General features: G+C 40.7%; 1 protein-coding gene across 1 annotated transcript in view; it reads left to right on the top strand.

The window, feature by feature from the left end:
- The window catches only part of FOXP1 (forkhead box P1), a 1,279,200-nt gene that overhangs the window by 1,155,515 nt on the left and 105,056 nt on the right, over positions 1-18,629 (top strand). The window contains exon 10 of the mRNA XM_082265551.1: positions 998-1,151. Within this exon, the coding sequence (XP_082121677.1) occupies positions 998-1,151 (154 nt within the window). The remainder of the gene's footprint in view (positions 1-997; positions 1,152-18,629) is intronic.

Here is an 18,629-nt window from a genome sequence, read left to right on the forward strand (position 1 = left end):
TATATATATATATATATATATATGATTGTGAGAACTGTTCACTCAAAAAATGTTTGATAGGTCATCCCTCTTAGGCTTGTTTAAAAAAAGGGGGGGGGGGAAATGGATGCAAAGTAACCCATGGTGTTCAGTCACAAACCAATGTTTGACTCTGAATCTGAAAGTTCTGATCAGCTGCTCTATAATACTGTACTTTGCACATAACCATTGCTCTGTGTCCTATCTTAATGAGAAATCCTATATACATAGTTTTCCAATTACCTAGGAGTCAACTTTACATGTTCAAAAATGACCTTTGACATGACCTAAATGGTTCCTTAGAATACAGTAGGGTCTTGTTCTGCAGTTATCTGGGACTTTGGGTGGCTATTGACTATCATTGCATATACATGTCATGCGTGTGTGTGTATGTATGTGTATGAGTGTATGAGTGTGAGCACTGTTCACTCAAAAAATGTTTGATAGGTCATCCCTCTTAAGCTTGTAAAAAAACAAAGTAACCCATAGTGTCCAGTCACAAACCAATGTTTGACTCTGAATCTGAAAGTTCTGATCAGCTGCTCTATGATACTGTACTTTGCACATGACCATTGCTCTGTGTCCTATCTTACTAAGAAATCCTGTATACATTGTTTATTTATTTTCATGCCAACTTTGTAACAGCAATGTTTTCATCAGTTTGTTGCACACCACCTGTTATGAACTACAGTTCCCATAATCATCTCTTCTAATTGACTGGTCCAACCTATAGCTGCCTATGAGGGCAGCTTTAATTCAATGACAGCTGGAGAGTGCTAAAGGTTTTCTACCCCTAACCAAGAAGCATAAAATAATCGAGCTTAGGCAAGTCTGCACTATACAGAATGCCTAACCTAGATAAACAGAAACACTTTCAGTTGAAGATCCCCCATTGATCAGAGGATCTCTTCAGCAGCATGCAGAATGTGGACCTCTAACATGTTTAATTCTTTGCTTCTTTTCATTACAGCAACAGCAGCAGCAGCAAGTGGCTACGCAGCAGTTGGCTTTTCAGCAACAGCTTCTACAAATGCAGCAGCTGCAACATCAGCAGATTCTGACACTGCAACGTCAAGGTCTCCTTTCAATCCAACCGGGGCAGCCCGCCCTTCCACTGCAACCTCTCACCCAAGGTTTGTACAAACACTGCTCTTTGATTTTCTTCTTTGAGCCATTGTGTTCTTTAAGATATAAGTTGAAGTAGCGTAGCGATGTGATTCGTATTGTAGGCAGTAAAATGAATTGTTAGTCCAGCAATATGGTAAGAGATGCGCATTCATGAAATTACCTTTGGGATACATATAGTTTTTTTTTAACAACACTGGCATGAAAACTTACGGTTGTTCTTCCCCCACTGTGAATGTTTATGCACTGAGCCAAAACCACCCTTGATGGCACATGGCAATGATCAGCTTGGAAATTTCAATGTAGTCAATGGATTTTTCATCAAGAACAACTGGCACAAGATAAATGCTATGATGTGAAGGGGCCCACAGCCATTGCAATATTCCAGTATCTGTGGAAGCTTTCATTTATGTATGAAGGTATATCATTATCTAGAATGGGTTTCAATCATGTGTCCCTAATTCCATATTTATTCCTCTCCCCCATGACTGCATGCGCACATCTTTGCTTAAGCAGTAATGGCACAATATACCTACTCTGGCACATGGACACACACTTTTGCACTAATGGCAATAATTGTGGTGGCATAATTATTTGGATACGTGCAATATCATGCTATTAGTTTATGATAAAGGTAGTGACTGTAGTACTGATTGTCACTGTGGCACTAACATACACCCTCACTTAAAGAGGACCTATACTATGAAAACTGTGCACACAAATAAAAGGGAAATCAAGGGCTAGGTCACTTGAGCTGATCCTAAGTCTTGATGATTGGTGATCTGATGAACTGTTGCCTACTGACATAATGAACAAGAAGCAGCAGGACAGGTAAAGAAAGCATAAATCCACATAATGACAGAAGGACAGGGGAATCCTTGCACTACAGCTTCCCCTGGTACAGGTTTCCCTCCAGCAAACCCTCAGAAAAACAATGAACAGCACAGGAGTAACATTACAAACTCTCAGTCCACATATTGTGAGAAAGGGGTGGATGGGATATGACTTATATGATCTTAAACTAGAGATATGCAGGCTCCAGGCACAGGATTATCTAGTCTCAGTCACATCCCACAAAGCACACCCCAGCTTCTCAGGAGAAAATGTAGACAAGGGGTAGATTTTTCAGGGTACTGCTTAGCTACAATTACCTTTCTAGATATTCCTTAAAGGAATGCAAAGCTTTACTTTTGGAGAATAGATCCACATTAACAATTACTGCAGCACATTTTATCCTTCCCTGCAGCGCTGCTGAGATGGGTCACTGTGGCAATTAAAATAATACAGTTCCTGTAGCACCTGGTTATCCCTACTGTTACACAAATGAGAATAATTACTATATCACTCAAGAGAATTATCATTAGGGCACACAAGCCTCTTCCCTTCAGAGGGATGGATTGATTGGCTAAATACTTTTTAAGCCTGCCAAAATGGTGGCTTTCTTGTTTGCACAATAAATGCAGTGGTGGAGAAGTTTTATGGGTTAAAAGCTGAAGCAGAGAAATAACCTAGATTACAGAACAGATTCTAGTCCACGATGGTCATTAGAAGTCAGTTGCAACAGTGAGAGTATTTGGGGCCTCTGATGCGTCACAAATTACAGCTGCTTGAAAGGTAATAAGCAGTGTGTCACTGTAGTGGGTAATTTAGTTGTAAATACATTTATTGATTTGCTTTCTGCTATAATGTGTCTATAGATGAATGAGCTTGTAAGAGTATTTGTTGTGCAAGCTAAGGAATTACGCTGTGCATATCCATACATAAAATAGATTGCATCTATATAGGCCTTAATGGTTATTATTTTGAGGTAAGGTTCTAAAACTAGATCATGGATCACTGTATTTAAAACTGTTTCAGAACTTTAGGGCAATATTGTTGTTTTTTTAAATATAACACCACAGCTTAAGTCCTGGCTGCTTGCAGCCAAGGTGGGAGTCAGAACAAAAATAGCCAATACAAAGCATTACCAGCTCTCTTTTCCCTGCAGCATGGGATTATGTGAAATGACACAGTGTTAGCATCCCAGATGCAATCATGTTCTACTTTTAGTCATGATGATCATTTCCACTTTCTCTCAGCTGCAGTGCTTATGCTTATGTGGGGCAATATCCAATAAATGTCTAGATGTTATATATTTGCAATGCTGTGTAATATGGGTAGCCTACCTTAAAGATGATGTTTCAGTTATGAATGGAGCCCTGGTGGGTGCATGACCCACTGCCTTTCAGTATGTCTTGAAGGCTCCAGCAACATAATCACTCCGCCATTGTTCTTATCATTGTTCCTGCCCACCTTAAAGATCTAGAAGTTCCAGACCATCTTCAGCACTCACACACTAATTCTCAGTGATAAAAAAAAAATAATGAAACATCCAGCAGGGAGAGAATGATGGCTGCAGAATGTGTGCAGACCTTAGCAATGGAATCTGCAACAGATACTGATGGGTGGTTTCATTCTCCAGCATCTACCAAAAATGAAGTATTTGTTTTATGTAGGCTGGTCCTTAAACCGTATTCCCACTTTTGCAGTTGAATTTTAGAAAACCCCACTATATGTTTGGTATGTGTTCCCATTCACACAGCATACCTAAAAGAGGAAAAAATATTTCTTACCTTTTAGATGTTTCTAAAGAGACGCTGTTATGGCTGATTCTCAGGCAGACCATAGATAAAGCGATTTTCGTTCCTGCAACCTGTGAAAAAAAAATGTGAAATTGTAAAACACTGTTGATGGGGAAATTCTTCCCGCGGAGCTTTTGTGGTCTTCTGGCGCTGGGAGGCACGGGGAGCCGTCCCTGCCAGGGGCATACAATGAATAATGCTAGCGGCTATAGCCACTTACAATAATTGCATGGTAGATATCCGACATGCTGGTTGTATCCAAGTTGATCGATGGATCTACCTGGGTACAATCAGCCTGCCCATAGATGATTTGAATCATCTATGGCTGGCTTAAGAGTTTCTGGACAGTCTCTCTCTGTCTACGTCTCTAGACTGGGCTATACCTTTTTAACATACAATGCAGGAGGTTTCTAGAATATTGACCCTTTGCGAAGATGGACATCATACATGCAAGGTTAATTTCATTAAACATTACTCCACGGCCGATTCCTAAACATCACAAACAGTGAGAGCTTGTAGGAATGTTTTAAGCAAGTAAAAAATAACCAGCAATTTTTTTCTGGAAAGAGAAGTATTGGCTTAAAAAAAAAAAATGAATGTTCATACTTATTTACATACTTACATACTCATCTGTCTCCTGCTGAACTGAGCAATCAAACACTGCTGATCACTCAGCTCTTCGTCTTCGTTGAGCATAGAGCTGTTGACTGTCAATGCTGTGGAAGGGAGGGGCCTGGCTGGCTCAGGCTCTCAGCGGCTCTCTTAGACACTGAGCCAGCTGCCAGCCCAGGCTTCAGGGCAGATCCTGATCATATGGTTTGGATCTTTTTAGAACCTGGACTGGGTTTGTGACATCAGCTGACAGTGGGATTTAGTGAACGAACTGCACTCCTGTGATCCATAGGAGAAGTACAGCTAGAAAATCTTTGGTTATACTTCTCCTATAAGTTATGCTATGCTAATGCGAACATGTAATTAATATAAAGTAGGTGTTATACCAGTTTGGCTGCAAAAGTTGAAATACACTCTAGGTTTCCCATACTCAATAAGATCGATCTGTTGAGTTTGAGTGCCGGTTCACACTATAGCAATGTCAGACATTGCATGTGATTCGTATCGCACTGCTATGCAAATCATATGCGAAGTCTGTGCGATGCAAATTCAGCCACACAGATTGTTTGGCTGAATTTGCATAGCATTCGGACCAAAGTCGTGCAGGACCCTTTTTTTGGTCCGCTCCAGACTTAGATCGCATGGGTGTTCACACCTATGCGATCTGATTCCTGTCCAAATTGACAGTTCACACTGCGATATGTGAACTAATCTGGGGGTGTCATTACTTTTGTATTGACACTCCCAGCAGTTTGTGCTTGGCAGTGTGAACTGCCTGTGAGTCGGGTGCAATGCGGGAACTGTCCCCATCTCACCAATGTGAACCGACACTGAAAGGCCTTCTATTTTACAAATCTAGTTATATACTGGTGCACAGCGAGGATCATGTTGCATTCATCCTAACACCTCGTCAACCATCGCACTGGTTTGGTAGCAGGAAGAAATCAACAGGTTGCATGAGTAGTCTGTGAACCATATACAGCACAATAATGAGACCGACTTTAATCATATTTAGATTGTTACGAAAAGGAGGAAGCCTTTCCAGTTTTTCAGTGCTGACCCTTATCTTGGGATAAATTAGCCTTTTGTCCTCCTGCAGATTTCCGGGCTGCTGAGAGTGTACAATTTCCAGCAGCAAAGCTTGCCAGAGGCTTCATCTAAACAGCTTGGGTTGCCACATTCTATAACATAGTACTGGGTTCATTTAACAAGGTTCTGCTGAGGGCAGTTTACAAAAACTAGTAACCTTTGGCTTTCAGTGAGATCCCACTTTTCTTTTTGGAGCTGCCAAGAAAATAAAAGTTGTGTTTGGTCATTCTACTACACACAACTATTAATCCATACGTGGCCATGACCTGTAGATTCAAGTTTATATAAACCTAAGATCAGAATGTGATATATTGCAGCTTACTAGCTTATCTTTAGATGTGGTGTTTGCATTTTTGTTCTTTATTTCAGGCTACATACTATTCTTCAAATACAGAAATTTCTATTGATTCTGTTTGAAAACGAGTGTCCTTGTAACTTCCTATTTACTGAACTGAAATTTCAAACAATGTTATCCGCGTTCCCAGCTATCTATGTCATGGAGGTGTTTGTAGTCCAAATCAGGAGAGCAGCCTTGGACAACAAAGCAACTCCTTAATTGAAACAGATAAATACATTGCAGTGAGCGGATGTTGTCACCATAGGACAGGAGGTGTGTTACTGACAGGTTCATCGGGTAAAAATAAATGAATGCCTGAAAAAAAAAAAAAAAAAACTAGTGCAACCACTGCATCTATAGAATGTTAAGCTGCCAAATATCACATTTATTTTTAGGTTTGGATAAACTTTAAAGTGTAAGTCTATCCTAAAGCTAAAATCCCTGCATCCATAGACATCCATTATCTAACACTAAACTATCTAGCCCTGTAAAGAAGAAATCAGTATACATACCATCTTTGAAGCTGATCAGATCCCGTCTCCAGCGGCGGAACCTCTGCAGAGGATGCAGCCGACAACAGCTGTGAAATAAATGGGGAGTGACGTCACCCATAGACTTACTATGGGGCTTCCGTTGTCGGATGTTTCTTCTGTACCCGCCTCCACAGCAAAGCCGAGGCTCACAGCTCAGAATGGGATCGGGTCAGATCGGCTTCAAGAAAGGTATGTATAGCGATTTCTTCTTTACAAGATTAGATAGGTTAGTGTTAGATCATGGATGTCTGTAGATGCAGGGATTTTAGTGTTAAGGTGGACTTCTACTTTAACCTTATCAGTCACAGTGTCCTATGCAGAGAAAGCATTAATTTACTGTCTATTATATAGCTAGGAGCGTGCACCTGTTCTCCTAATTCTGAGATCACTATGTCACTAACAGTGCTGGTTTCCTGCGAACAGTCAGGAGCCAGTCTGTGTTATGCACAATCACGTGATCACCATACAGTCACGGTAAGTTTACAAACCAACCCGTAAACTCTATCAGCAGCAGCTGGCACAGTGCAGTATAGCATTAAAGAGGAAGCAAACTTTCTTTTTTTAACTAAAAAACATTGGTACCGGGTGGTTTAAGCTGGGTGGTTTATGCTAGTATGCACCACATACCGTGTTTCCCCGAAAATCTTATATTAATTTTGGCTACAAAAAATGCATTAGGGGTTATTTTCGGGGAATGTCTAATTTGTTCCCTGTCTTCTCTCCCCCTCTCTCTCCCTGTCAGCTCAGGAGTCAGCATCTCTGTATTCCCCAAAATAAACTCTAGTTAAAGTCCTTGTAAAATCATTTAATCCACTCTGTAAATGGATTATATAATGTTCAGTGTGTGTCTTTATGTAACATTGTAGAAAATACCTTATTTACAGCGTCGCTGGGCGCCCACATAACCCGCCAGGGCTCTTCTTTCCCGCTCCGAGCACTGCCGATGGAGCTGCCAAGATCCCCGCTGACATCAGCCCTGCTCCAAGCACTGCAGAGGGAGGGGCCTTTGACGTCAGTCGGGAGGGGGAGAGCCCTGGCGGGTCACATGAGCTGCCACCTGCGCTTCAAATAAGGTATTTTCTACAATCATGTTACATAAAGACACACACTGGACATTATATAATCCTTTTACACCGTGAATTACATGATTTTACAAGGATTTTAACTAGGGCCTATTTTCGAGGTAGGGCTTATATTGCAGCCATCCTAGAAAACAGAGATAGGTCTTATTTTCGTGGTAGGTCTTATTTTCGGGGAAACATGGTACTAGCACATTATGGCATACTTACATTAAAATAAAGCCCTCCAGCTGTGCTCTGTCACCCCGTCTTCCTTCTGGATTTACAGGCTGTTACCGCTTGAATGGCCGAGCCCCAATGATGTCACTCTCTCATGCAAGCGCACATGGCCACTGCACAGTGCTCTGAATGGGCAGCATGAGTATGCGTTCTCTTCAGACCACATGCGCCTGTGACATCACCGGCTTCATAATGTGAATATCTCCTAAACACTGCAAGAATAGGCTTACCTGTAGGTACACGTTTAAAAGTGGAGTTTACTATCGCTTTCACCTCTTGCGAACAGTATAATGCATTTATGGGGAGGCCAGAAAAGTGGGCTTTAACACCCAACGGCCACACACATGCATCAAAGCTGGCTCAGTTTTTTTACTGAGAGTATGTTCCCAGTGTACTATCCAAGCTGTCACCGACAGCTTTCAGTCATAGAAAAAATAACCAGTGCAGCGCTCAAAAAACAATTGTGATACAAATGGAACAGTGTATCTTCCAAAAAATACAATAAATACAATGAAAATAAGTCCCAAGTGTTGGAAAGTAAAAACTTTCAAAATAGGTGAAGAGGATACAATTCAGTGAACATGAAAGGTGACCAGATAAGATGTATAATAAGCACAACCACCATAGATACAGGGATATGCTCACCAGACAATATGGACCCAGATACCATATAGCATGTGGGTCTAAAAACGCGGATCCTCAGCTGAAAGATAATCCCAGAGGATGAAATTTGTGGGATAAAGGTGAGCCCCAGATACAGATGGCAGAAACTCCCCAGAGATGTTTATCCATAGATGAACGTAGACATAGTGTAATACCATTTAACACCAATTTTATTAAAAAAGAGGGGATTAAAAAGACTTACAAGAGTCCAAGTAAAATCAGCATGTAATCAACATGTACTGGAATGATGGCGGATGGCAGATAATGTAGCCCTGGCGCGTTTCGTCATTTATGACTTCTTCTGAGGTTATTGCCAGTTTGCATAATCATTCCATCAGTATATATAGTCAAAAAGTAATTTAGTAAAGATAATCACCTGTGTTTAATGATGTATAGGTTGTATTCCACAGTTAGACTCCAATATGGCGTCAGCGTGCGGCCCAGGGCTCGCTTTTAGATGAATTGAGCCTCAATCCTAGTATTAATATCGGAAGTGACGTCCATACGCCTCTGTCTAAGCTCTCAGTCATAGCTTTGATCATGTGACTGTCACAGCAGTCACATGGTAGAGACGGTATTCTGCCTCCTAGGCATTACAGTCCACTTAAAGGGCCCCCTAACCACCTGTTTTTATCACCCATCCAATCACAGCTGTAAACTAGGCCTTACTGCCGCCTGAATCCATAAAACATATGTTTATAATTTACACTTCAATATACACTAAATTATTATTCAAATTTTTTTGGACAGTTGATTTTGCTCAGCCTTAAAAAAAGGCTAGCTGTGGAGGTGTAAGTAATGTGCTTGTCTGTTACATGAACATACATTCCAAGACAATACCAACGTTTTTTTTTAATTAAAAAAATAAATAAAATTGTTCTGTGTTTGTATAATATCTGTGTGACCAAATGACGTTTGATGTCCATATCTAACCTTAGTATTTACAGTGTGGACTGCTACTACAAGAAAACAATTTGATTGCATATTTATGTCTTGTGTGGGAGAAGCAAGTGTTAATGTACAAGACAATATTTCTGTCGTCCTGCAAGCCATTACCACAATTTGATTGTTAGCTTCTTGACAAATTAGGGTCAGCGATCCTGGATAGTCACACTGTCTGTGACCAGTGAGAATCATTTGAAACTGATGTCATTACCAGCTTTAAATCAACTTTCTGCTTGTTTGAACATGGTCACCTGGGTCTGCCACACACAAGGACAAAGGGAGGTTGGCTGTGTTTGTCTAGCCAAGTAGCGATCCTTAGGTTTGTGAAATTGAGTTTCAGGAGCGGTAATCTGTCATCTGTCCCCATAACATACATTTTTTAAAACCAAAGGCTGCATTTTCCTTCATAATGAAGAGATCGGGACTGTCCTGGAGAAGCGGCGAGCAAGGGAAACCAGCGACTAATATTTAATAAAATGTCAAAAAATTGTCTGCCTGGACCAGTCATGTATCAGCTGTCAAAAGAGAGAAGAGAGACAAACTCACTGCTTGCAAATTCTCTGCCATGATTAACATTTTTTTTTTTTACGGATCCATCAAATGCGTTAATGCTTTTTCTTTCCTGTTGTGTTTGCTGTGATACCGATTAGTATTGGCATGCACACTACATGAATGTCTTATCTAGTTATTGAATTATGATGCTTTTTGCATTGGAGTCCCTGTTTGCTTTGCCCTTCGCAATTACATGTCTTTAGTCTGATTTTACTGGAGTTGTATAAGCATAGACATTTAAGGTGGAACTCCAGGCAAACCGGTAAATACATATTTCAAATTAAAATATGTTTACTGCCTTGGCCTGCAAAAGGATTTATTACAGGTATTTATATAGCACCAACAATTTATACATTCATTTACCATCTGTGCATTCATTCAGTCCCTGCCCTCAAGGAGCTTACAATATTAGGTTCTTAGATAGAAGCCATTTAACCTACTAGCATGTTTTTGGAGTGTGGGAGGAAACGACCACAAGCACAGGGAGAACATTCAAACTCCATGCAGATAGTGTGCTGATTGGGTTTCAAACCCAAGACCCCAGTGCTGAAAAGCAGAAAAGCTAACCACTAAGGATTTATATTTTTATCCAGATTCTTGTGATTTTTACACCTCTGCTTCACCACACAATAACATACTGCTGCTTCCTGCTCCTGTTTTCTTGCTGCCTGGATAATTTCCCTGCTTAGTGGGCAGAGATAATGTTGCTCATTTGCTGTCCAATCAGGAGGCTGGAGACTAAGAGAGGTGAAACAGGAAGCTACATTGCTGAACCAAGCATCACCTACATATGCCAATGTCTTTAATGTTTAATTAGTCATATGGAATATATATATATAGTCATTGTTACCTTTCTTGTTCCTGTACAAGCTTGTTAAAGTGACACTTTAAATATAAAAAAATCTCTACAGAAGAGCCCCTACAAAGCAAACAATGTTCTGCTGCCTGAATAGCCGAATGCCTCTCCAGTGAACAGAGACGCATGCTGAAATCTCTTTAGCATCTGCTACACTTCCATACTGTATGTGTCAAATGCTGAGTCCTGTACTGGCCTCTGTGATTCCTTCTGCAAGTTCTTACAACACTATGTGCACTAATTACATAGGAACTGACGGAAAGAACCACAGAGTGCAGCAGGGGACAACAGCATCTTCCACACTTCCATGTGTGTCAAATGCTGTGTCACCTACTGGCCTCTGTGATTCCTTCCGCCAGCAACTACATCACTGCTATGTGCTGTACTGACATAGGGACGACTGATGTGTGGGGGTGGGGGTAACCGCATAGCGCACAGGGGGCCACCAGCATCTGCTACACTGCCAGTGTGTCAAATTCTGAGTCCCTTACTGGCTTTTGTGATTGCTTCTGCAAGCCCCTACATCACTACTATGTGCTGTCATGTAATAGGGACTGATGGAAAGAAACACATAGCGCAGAGTATCCGCCCGCATCCGCTACACTTCTAGTGTGTCGAACGCTGAGTCCTTTACTGGCCTTTGTGTTTGCTTCTGCAAGCCCCTACATCACTACTATGTGCTGTCATGACATAGCGACTGGTGGAAAGAAACACATAGTGCAGAAGGGCCGCGCGCATCTGCTACACTTCTAGTGTGTCGAATTCTGAGTCCCTTACTGGCCTTTGTGATTGCTTCTGCAAGCCCCTACATCACTACTATGTGCTGTCATGTAATAGGGCCTGTTGTAAAGAAACACATAGCGCAGAGGGGCCGCGCGCATCCGCTACACTTCTGGTGTGTCGACCGCTGAGTCCCTTACTGGCCTTTGTGATTACTTCTGCAATCAGGGACTGATGGAAAGAAACACATGGCGCAGAGGGGCCGCGCGCATCTGCTACATTTCTAGTGTGTCGAACGCCGAGTCCTCTACTGTACTCTGTAAATCTTTCTGCCAGCGCCTTCATCACTATTATGTGCTGTAGTGACGTCGGGACTGGGGGTAGAAACCACAGAGCGCAGCGTGGGACACAGGCATCCAACACTCTAGGAATTGTCAGACAGAACATTTTTGAGCAAGATATCTTTTCAGTGCAACCACAGAGCAGGCAACGGGACAGGTAAGTATGAATTGCTTGCTTTTCAGGGGGCTTTTTAAAAACCATCAAAGCCGTTTTAGGTACTTTTTTTACTTATTATGCCTACCCTAAAATGTCTGTAGAAATATCTTATAAAGCGATTGGGTAATTTCAATCGGTACTTGGCTGGGAGGACTAACTTCATACAGGTCGTAGCTGTGTCATTCCTTCTAAACTAGTCAACAGCCAGGGTTCAGGCAATGGCCTTTCCAATCAGAGGCTTCTGGCTCAGGTTAGGACTTGTTTACAGCCGTGAACTTGCAATAGTATGCGACTATAATGTGCTTTACTGTATGCAGTGGGTTAAAACACATATTTAATGCATGTTTTACAATTTTTTACCCATTATCATGAAAATTTACATTAAAGTGGTTGTAAACCCTTACATATACCCAGAGAAGGGACTAGGGGGGGGGGGGGCCTGCATTTGAGGATCTATCAGGTAGCAGAAAATATTGCCATTCCAGGTGGAGATGAAATAACACTCCATGGGATGTAATAATGATCCCAGACAAAGAAAGGCTCGCACCTTTGCTGAGTTTATGTAGGTGAACTGAACTTTTTGATGAAAAAAATACACAATAAAAACGTCTAACAGCTAATGAGTACAGAGATAGCAATTCTGTTTGAGCAGTCAGTGCTCCTTCCTGTGTGACCAACCGTGTTCCACTTCAGGCAAACACATTGTTGTTAATGGGACCTCAGTGTTGAATCAAATGAACCCCTTTAAGAGCTATTATCTCACATAGAACATTCCGTAGCTACAGTTGTGCCAGTAGCTCTCTAACCTCTTGACCTCCAGAAGATTTACCCCTCTTTATGACCAGGCCATTTTTTTACGATACAGCATTATGTTAATTTAACTGACAATTGCGAGGTCATGCAACGCTGTACCTAAACAAAAATTTACATCCTTTTTTCCCCACAAAAAAATCAAATTTCTTCATCAGTTTAGGACAATATGTATTCTGCTACATATTTTGGTATAAAAAAAAATCCCAATAAGCGTTTGTGGAAAAGTTATAGTGTCTACAAACTATAATATATATACTGGAATTTTTATTTGTACATATTTTTATACTAGTAATGGCGACGAACAGTGATGATAAGGACTGTGATATTGCGGCAGATAATGGAACACTGAGGTTGGGTTCACACTTATGCGATGCCAGACATCGCATGTGATTCGCACCGCATTGCTGTGCGATGCAAATTCAGCCATACAGTTTGTATGGCTGAAATCGCATCGCATTCGCACCAAAATGGTGCAGGACCCTTTTTTTGGTATGCACTGGAATCGGATCGTATGGGTGTTCAGACCCCATGCAATCTGATTCAAACCCAATTTCACAGTTTGCACTGAGTTCTAGGAACCGATTTGGAGGTGTCATTAACTTTACATTGACACCTGCAGCAGTTTGCAGAAAGCAATGTGAACTGCCTGCGAGTCAGATGCAATGCGGGAACCCGCACAGGAAATGCTGTGGTTTCCCGCATTGCAAGTGTGAACCCAGCCTAACTGACAATTTTGACACTTTGTGGGGACCAGTGACACAAATAAAGTGATCAGTGCAAAAATATGCACTGTCACTGTACTAATGACACTGGCTTGGAAGGGGTTAAACATCTAGGGCGATCAAAGGGTTAACTGTGTGTCTAGCCAGTGTTTTTGTGTACTTTGTAGGTGCTTTTACTAAGGTAAGTGATAGATTTTATTCCCACAAAATCCATCACTTCTGCCCCTATCAGAACCGAGTTCCGTTCTGTGTCTCGATGATCAGCGGGTGCCGGGGGACATCCAGTGCCCAGTATGATGATGAGTAATTACAGCAGAAGCAGCCCCCTGGTGCACATCCCCCCCCCTCAAGGTGGAACTGCAGAATCACATATATACTGTATATAAGTGAGTCTGCACAGGAGAGCTGCCCTGTAGCAGTATACAGTATCTATGCTATATGGCGGTCCTTAAGTGGTTAATGCCAAATGTTTAATGTGAACGTTTGTACAACGGCATAGATATCATTTCAAGAACCCATTTAAGAATATAGATGTTCGATAGTATAAATACCGTAATAATGTACAGTATTTATAAATACTATTTGCAAAAATCATATTTCCTCCATGCTGCTTGCAAACAGGGCCGCTGATAGGGGGGGACCACCAGCCCTCTTGTAGGGGGCCCGAGCACACAGGGGGGCCCACACAGAGAGGGGATTAGTGATGGACAACAAATACAGAAATCTTCCTCCAGCACCTGAATCTGATCTCTGTCCCTCTCCCTGCTACCAGCTTTTATCTGTTGAGAAAGAGACAGTTGTCCCTCACTAATCCCCCTCCCTGTGTGGGCCCCCCTCCCAGCACTTATCTCTGCTCTGGAGTTTATTTGTAAATTGTAAATTTGTTTCTCTCTCTCTGTTTCTCTGATCACTGAGCTCCAACTGCCCAGCCTGTATATTTTTCTCATCTCATCTTCTTTTTTATTTAACATAGTTTTATTTTTTAGATTTAGCTGGAATTATGCGAGTTATGTCATATTTGTGTCTGCTAATAGTGATTTTGTTGTAATTTTAGCTAAATATATCTTTAATATTTTCTTGGGGGGGCCCTGCCAGGTAATCTGTACGGGGCCCCGCGATTTCTAACAGCAGCCCTGCTTGCAAATATCAAATTCCTAAAACTGGTACTGGTACTGTAGGTGTCCACACTGGAGACCATCATTCAATGTGAACAGGGTTGCTATGTTGATATGACAGACCAAAAAGTCTACAGGAAAGTTGGAAATTTTTTTGCCATTCTACCGTTGTAAGTTTATAGGAAACAGGGGCTGTTATTATGCAAGGTGGTCAAAACATGTATAGCAGTGCATAAATATAGCAGATAAAAAAAGGTCAGATAGCTTACAGACGTGTGGCTACAAACCCCTATGTGTGAGTATCTGTGTGTCTCATCTGATAACCAAGAACAGATTTTTTTTTTTCCTTAATGCTTTTTAAAATTATGATCCGGAAGCTTCAGAGATCTCCCTGGCATCAGCTCCCACAGGGCGGGGGGGAAGGGGGGGTTACCATCCAGCGAGTGACTGAATTTACAGCCTGCACACATTAATTTGCGAATTAATTAATTAGCCGCTGAATTTTTAGGGGGCTTTGTGCCTGAAACACTTGAGAGGTATTACTAGCACGAAAGGAACATTACAATTTCATATTGCAAAGGAGTGCTCAGCTAATTAATAGATGCATTTCCTTAAATACCAGCACAAAATAGCCTAGCCGTGGCTGACGCGTTTTAATCCAAACACTCCGCGTATTAGCATCAGAGGGACAATTTGATGCGCTATTGTTTTAATGCAGAATCAGGAGAGTAAGGGTCAGCTCTCTTCTGAGGTAATTGTTAGTGTGTAGACAGTCCTGTCAAGTACGTTTGCTAAAAATATATCCTACACTGTCATTTTGCAAGGTGCCGGGAAATAATGGCCTGCACGAGAAAAAAAAAAAAAAAAAAAACCGGGACACAGGGTTGTGTGCTAACCTTTTTTTTCCCTCTTTGTTTAATTTGTCTCCTGGGCTTAATTTTAAAGGACATGTGATAATTGAATATGTCTAATAGCTAAATGCTCATTTGGTACCAAATCTATCAAAATATAATTGGCGTTTTTTTTTTTTTTTTTTTTTGTAAATGCATGTGATGGTTTAGATGGAAGACAGAAACGAATTGGCTTCAGAGCCAAATGATACATTTTCAAAATTATTGTATCACCTAATGTATTAATGCTGTTCTCCTCTCCCATATTTAATAATTTCTAAAAACTATATTAAGATTTTTTTTTTTTTTTTCCTCGTTATTAGAAAGTAGAGTGGGGTTTGGTGAGGACCTACTGTTTTTGTTAATGCAGCTCTCTCAAAGGCGGGGAAGGTTACTGGTGTGTCGTGCAATAATTTACTCCTCTTTGATATGCAAAATATCCACGGTGAATAAAAAAAAAAAAAAAAATTCTATCAGACTCATTTCACAGTTCTTAGCCACTTACGTTCTCTAGAGCCTATTGCCTCATTAGACCATTGCTCTTCGAAGCCGGTATAATTAAAATCTTTAACAGTTTAGAGAAGTAAAGATGTTTGGCTGATCACGTTGAGATGATTATCTGCGCATTGTATTCTAAATGAAAAAAAAAAAATTAAATTTAAAACCCCAGCATTTTTTATGATGTGTTCTGAATCAATAAAACCTCAGCTGCCTGTTTTATTTTTAATGTAGCACCTTGAAAGGACTATGATTTAAATTCTGGTGACGCTAATGAAAGCCTTTACAGCTCCCACGCAATTAAAGGTATACATCGTATTTTTATAGAAAAAAAAAAAAAGAACAATTACATACTGGCATTGGGAATATACAATAAATTGTTATTTGATTGATGCAGTCCTATTTGTACAAAGACAAAAAGATAAGACCCTTTGCTTTATTTTCTGTATATACATTTACTCAATAAGTACATACATGATGGTCCCAGGTTCGGTAAAATTATTTGTATATTTTTTTTTTTTTTTCAAATTTTTTTTTGTTCCAATTGTATATTTGCCATATTTATATTGCAACAGTCCATTCTTAACCTCTCCACAGAGTACATAACATTGTTTATAACTTACTCTAATGTTCTTATTACACTCCGCACTCTTAAGATGTTTTAGCTTAAAAACAAATTTCCTAATGTGTATGTATAGCCAACTTTTTAAAGTTTTGGATAGAAATGGAAAGATTAAAACCCTGATCACCTTTTTTTTGTCTGTCTACCTGCTGGTGAGATTTCTCTTCACTTCATATCTGGAGATGTAGCAGGAAATAAGATGAAATCTCCCTCAAAGTTAGTGAAATTTCCATCGTAGACAGCGGTCACCTGGAACATTTGCCTTCATAGAAGAATTTCCCTTCACTTCTTGTTCCAGCTCTAAAGTTTTAGATTCTCCTCACTTGTGGTTTTGGGGACAATGGTATATAAATAGAGAGGTTAATGTTTACTGCAGGGACACAGACAGCAATACAAAATTGACAAAGGATCCCTCCCCTACTTTATATACTAAAAAAAAATTATAAAAAAAAGTCCCTTAAAGTGTATTTTCACTTTTAGGATAACATTTTACATTTGTGATAACATTTTATATTTGTTAAATGTCCCCATCCACATAGCATAACTTAAATAAAAATGCAGATTACCTTTTAAATTGCTCTATTCTGAACATGGCTGGGCAGCTGTATTTGCCATAAATTGCTCAGGCTGTACTGTGCAGGCAGATCTTAATTATCAATTGTGACTAAATTTGAACACTCTCTTTCCTAACAAAGGGTTTGGAGGCTGGGCTTTCCCATTGTATGTTAATGAGGACAGACTTGGGACAATCTCACACCAAAGCCGGCCATAGACGTTCGAATCTCAGCCAATTCAGCAGGGAAAGGCCAAGATTTGAGCTATGTATGGGCAGGCTCATTGTACCCAAGTGGATTGATTGAGCTACGTGGGTACAACCAGCCTTAGGGGTTCTTCATGTAATTATTGCCAGCGGCTATAGCCACTAGCAATGATCACTGTGTGTTCTCCCAGCAAGGACAGCAGGGACAGTCCCCCCACCCTGCTGGGAGAAAACAATAGCTCAGTGGAGGGATTCCCCCATCAACACTGACTGTGTTGATGAGGGGATCAAGCTATTTGCTTTCCTGCAGCCCGTGGTTGCAGGAAAAAAATGTCACCATCTTTGGCCAGCCTAACAACATTCAAATGTCAACCATGACACTTCCTCCTGAGACACATCAAATACAATGATCAGTGGCTGCAGACAATGACCTTTTAGATTTTTCCAGGCTGATCGTTCAACAGAAGTCGACTTCTGTCGAACATGGAGGGCCACACATAGATCAAAATTTTGCCAGTTCCTCTGAACCAGCTGAATTTTCAATCTGTCTTTACCCAGCCTAAAACTCTTCCTGTCCTTGGGTGACAGGGTTCACTAACTGCACTCATTCTATAGAGAAGAAGCATTGTCCCCCTAGGACAATATGACAGGCCATAGAGTATGTGAATTTCTTTTCTTCAACCACAAGTTGCAGGAAAAAAAAATGCTTGATTTCCTCCCGCAGAGCTATTGTGTTCTTCGGGAGGCAATTTTGAGCCGTCCCTGCCAGAGGAACACAATGATTACCGCTAGCGATTATAGCCATGGACAATAATCGCATGTTAAAATCAGACATACTCAATGGATGGGCTTGGGTACAATCAGCCTGCCTATAGATGGATAGAATCTTCTCGGCTGGTCTCTGCTGAATCAACTGAGACTCAATCCATTCAAGGCCATCCTAAGTGTTTTAGGACTCCCGTTCTCCTCTGCTCCATAACATTGGGTTGGGGTTGGGTGGGATGGGGTCATAGTCCACACAGAGACATTAGAACAGTGCTACCTGATAACTATCAGCACAGGAAGTTTTCAACTTCTAGTAGGATCAATAGGTATTTTTTATTAAACAGATATAAAAATGCTCTAAACGCTACAATATATTTAACATTTAATATATTTTACAATTAAGTTCATAGGCAGTATGGAAGTAAAGTGAATAATGGGTATCAATATTCACTTTACTTTCATACTGCCCAATGTTCAAAGTCAGATAGGAAAAACAGTGAATTATGTGAATACAGAAAAGACAGGGTTATTTAAAGCAAACAGCTGTGAAGCCCCCTCATAAACAAAGAGAACTACT

The sequence above is a fragment of the Pelophylax lessonae genome (assembly GCF_965119305.1).
Source record: "Pelophylax lessonae genome assembly, chromosome: 8".
Classification (NCBI taxonomy): domain Eukaryota; kingdom Metazoa; phylum Chordata; class Amphibia; order Anura; family Ranidae; genus Pelophylax; species Pelophylax lessonae.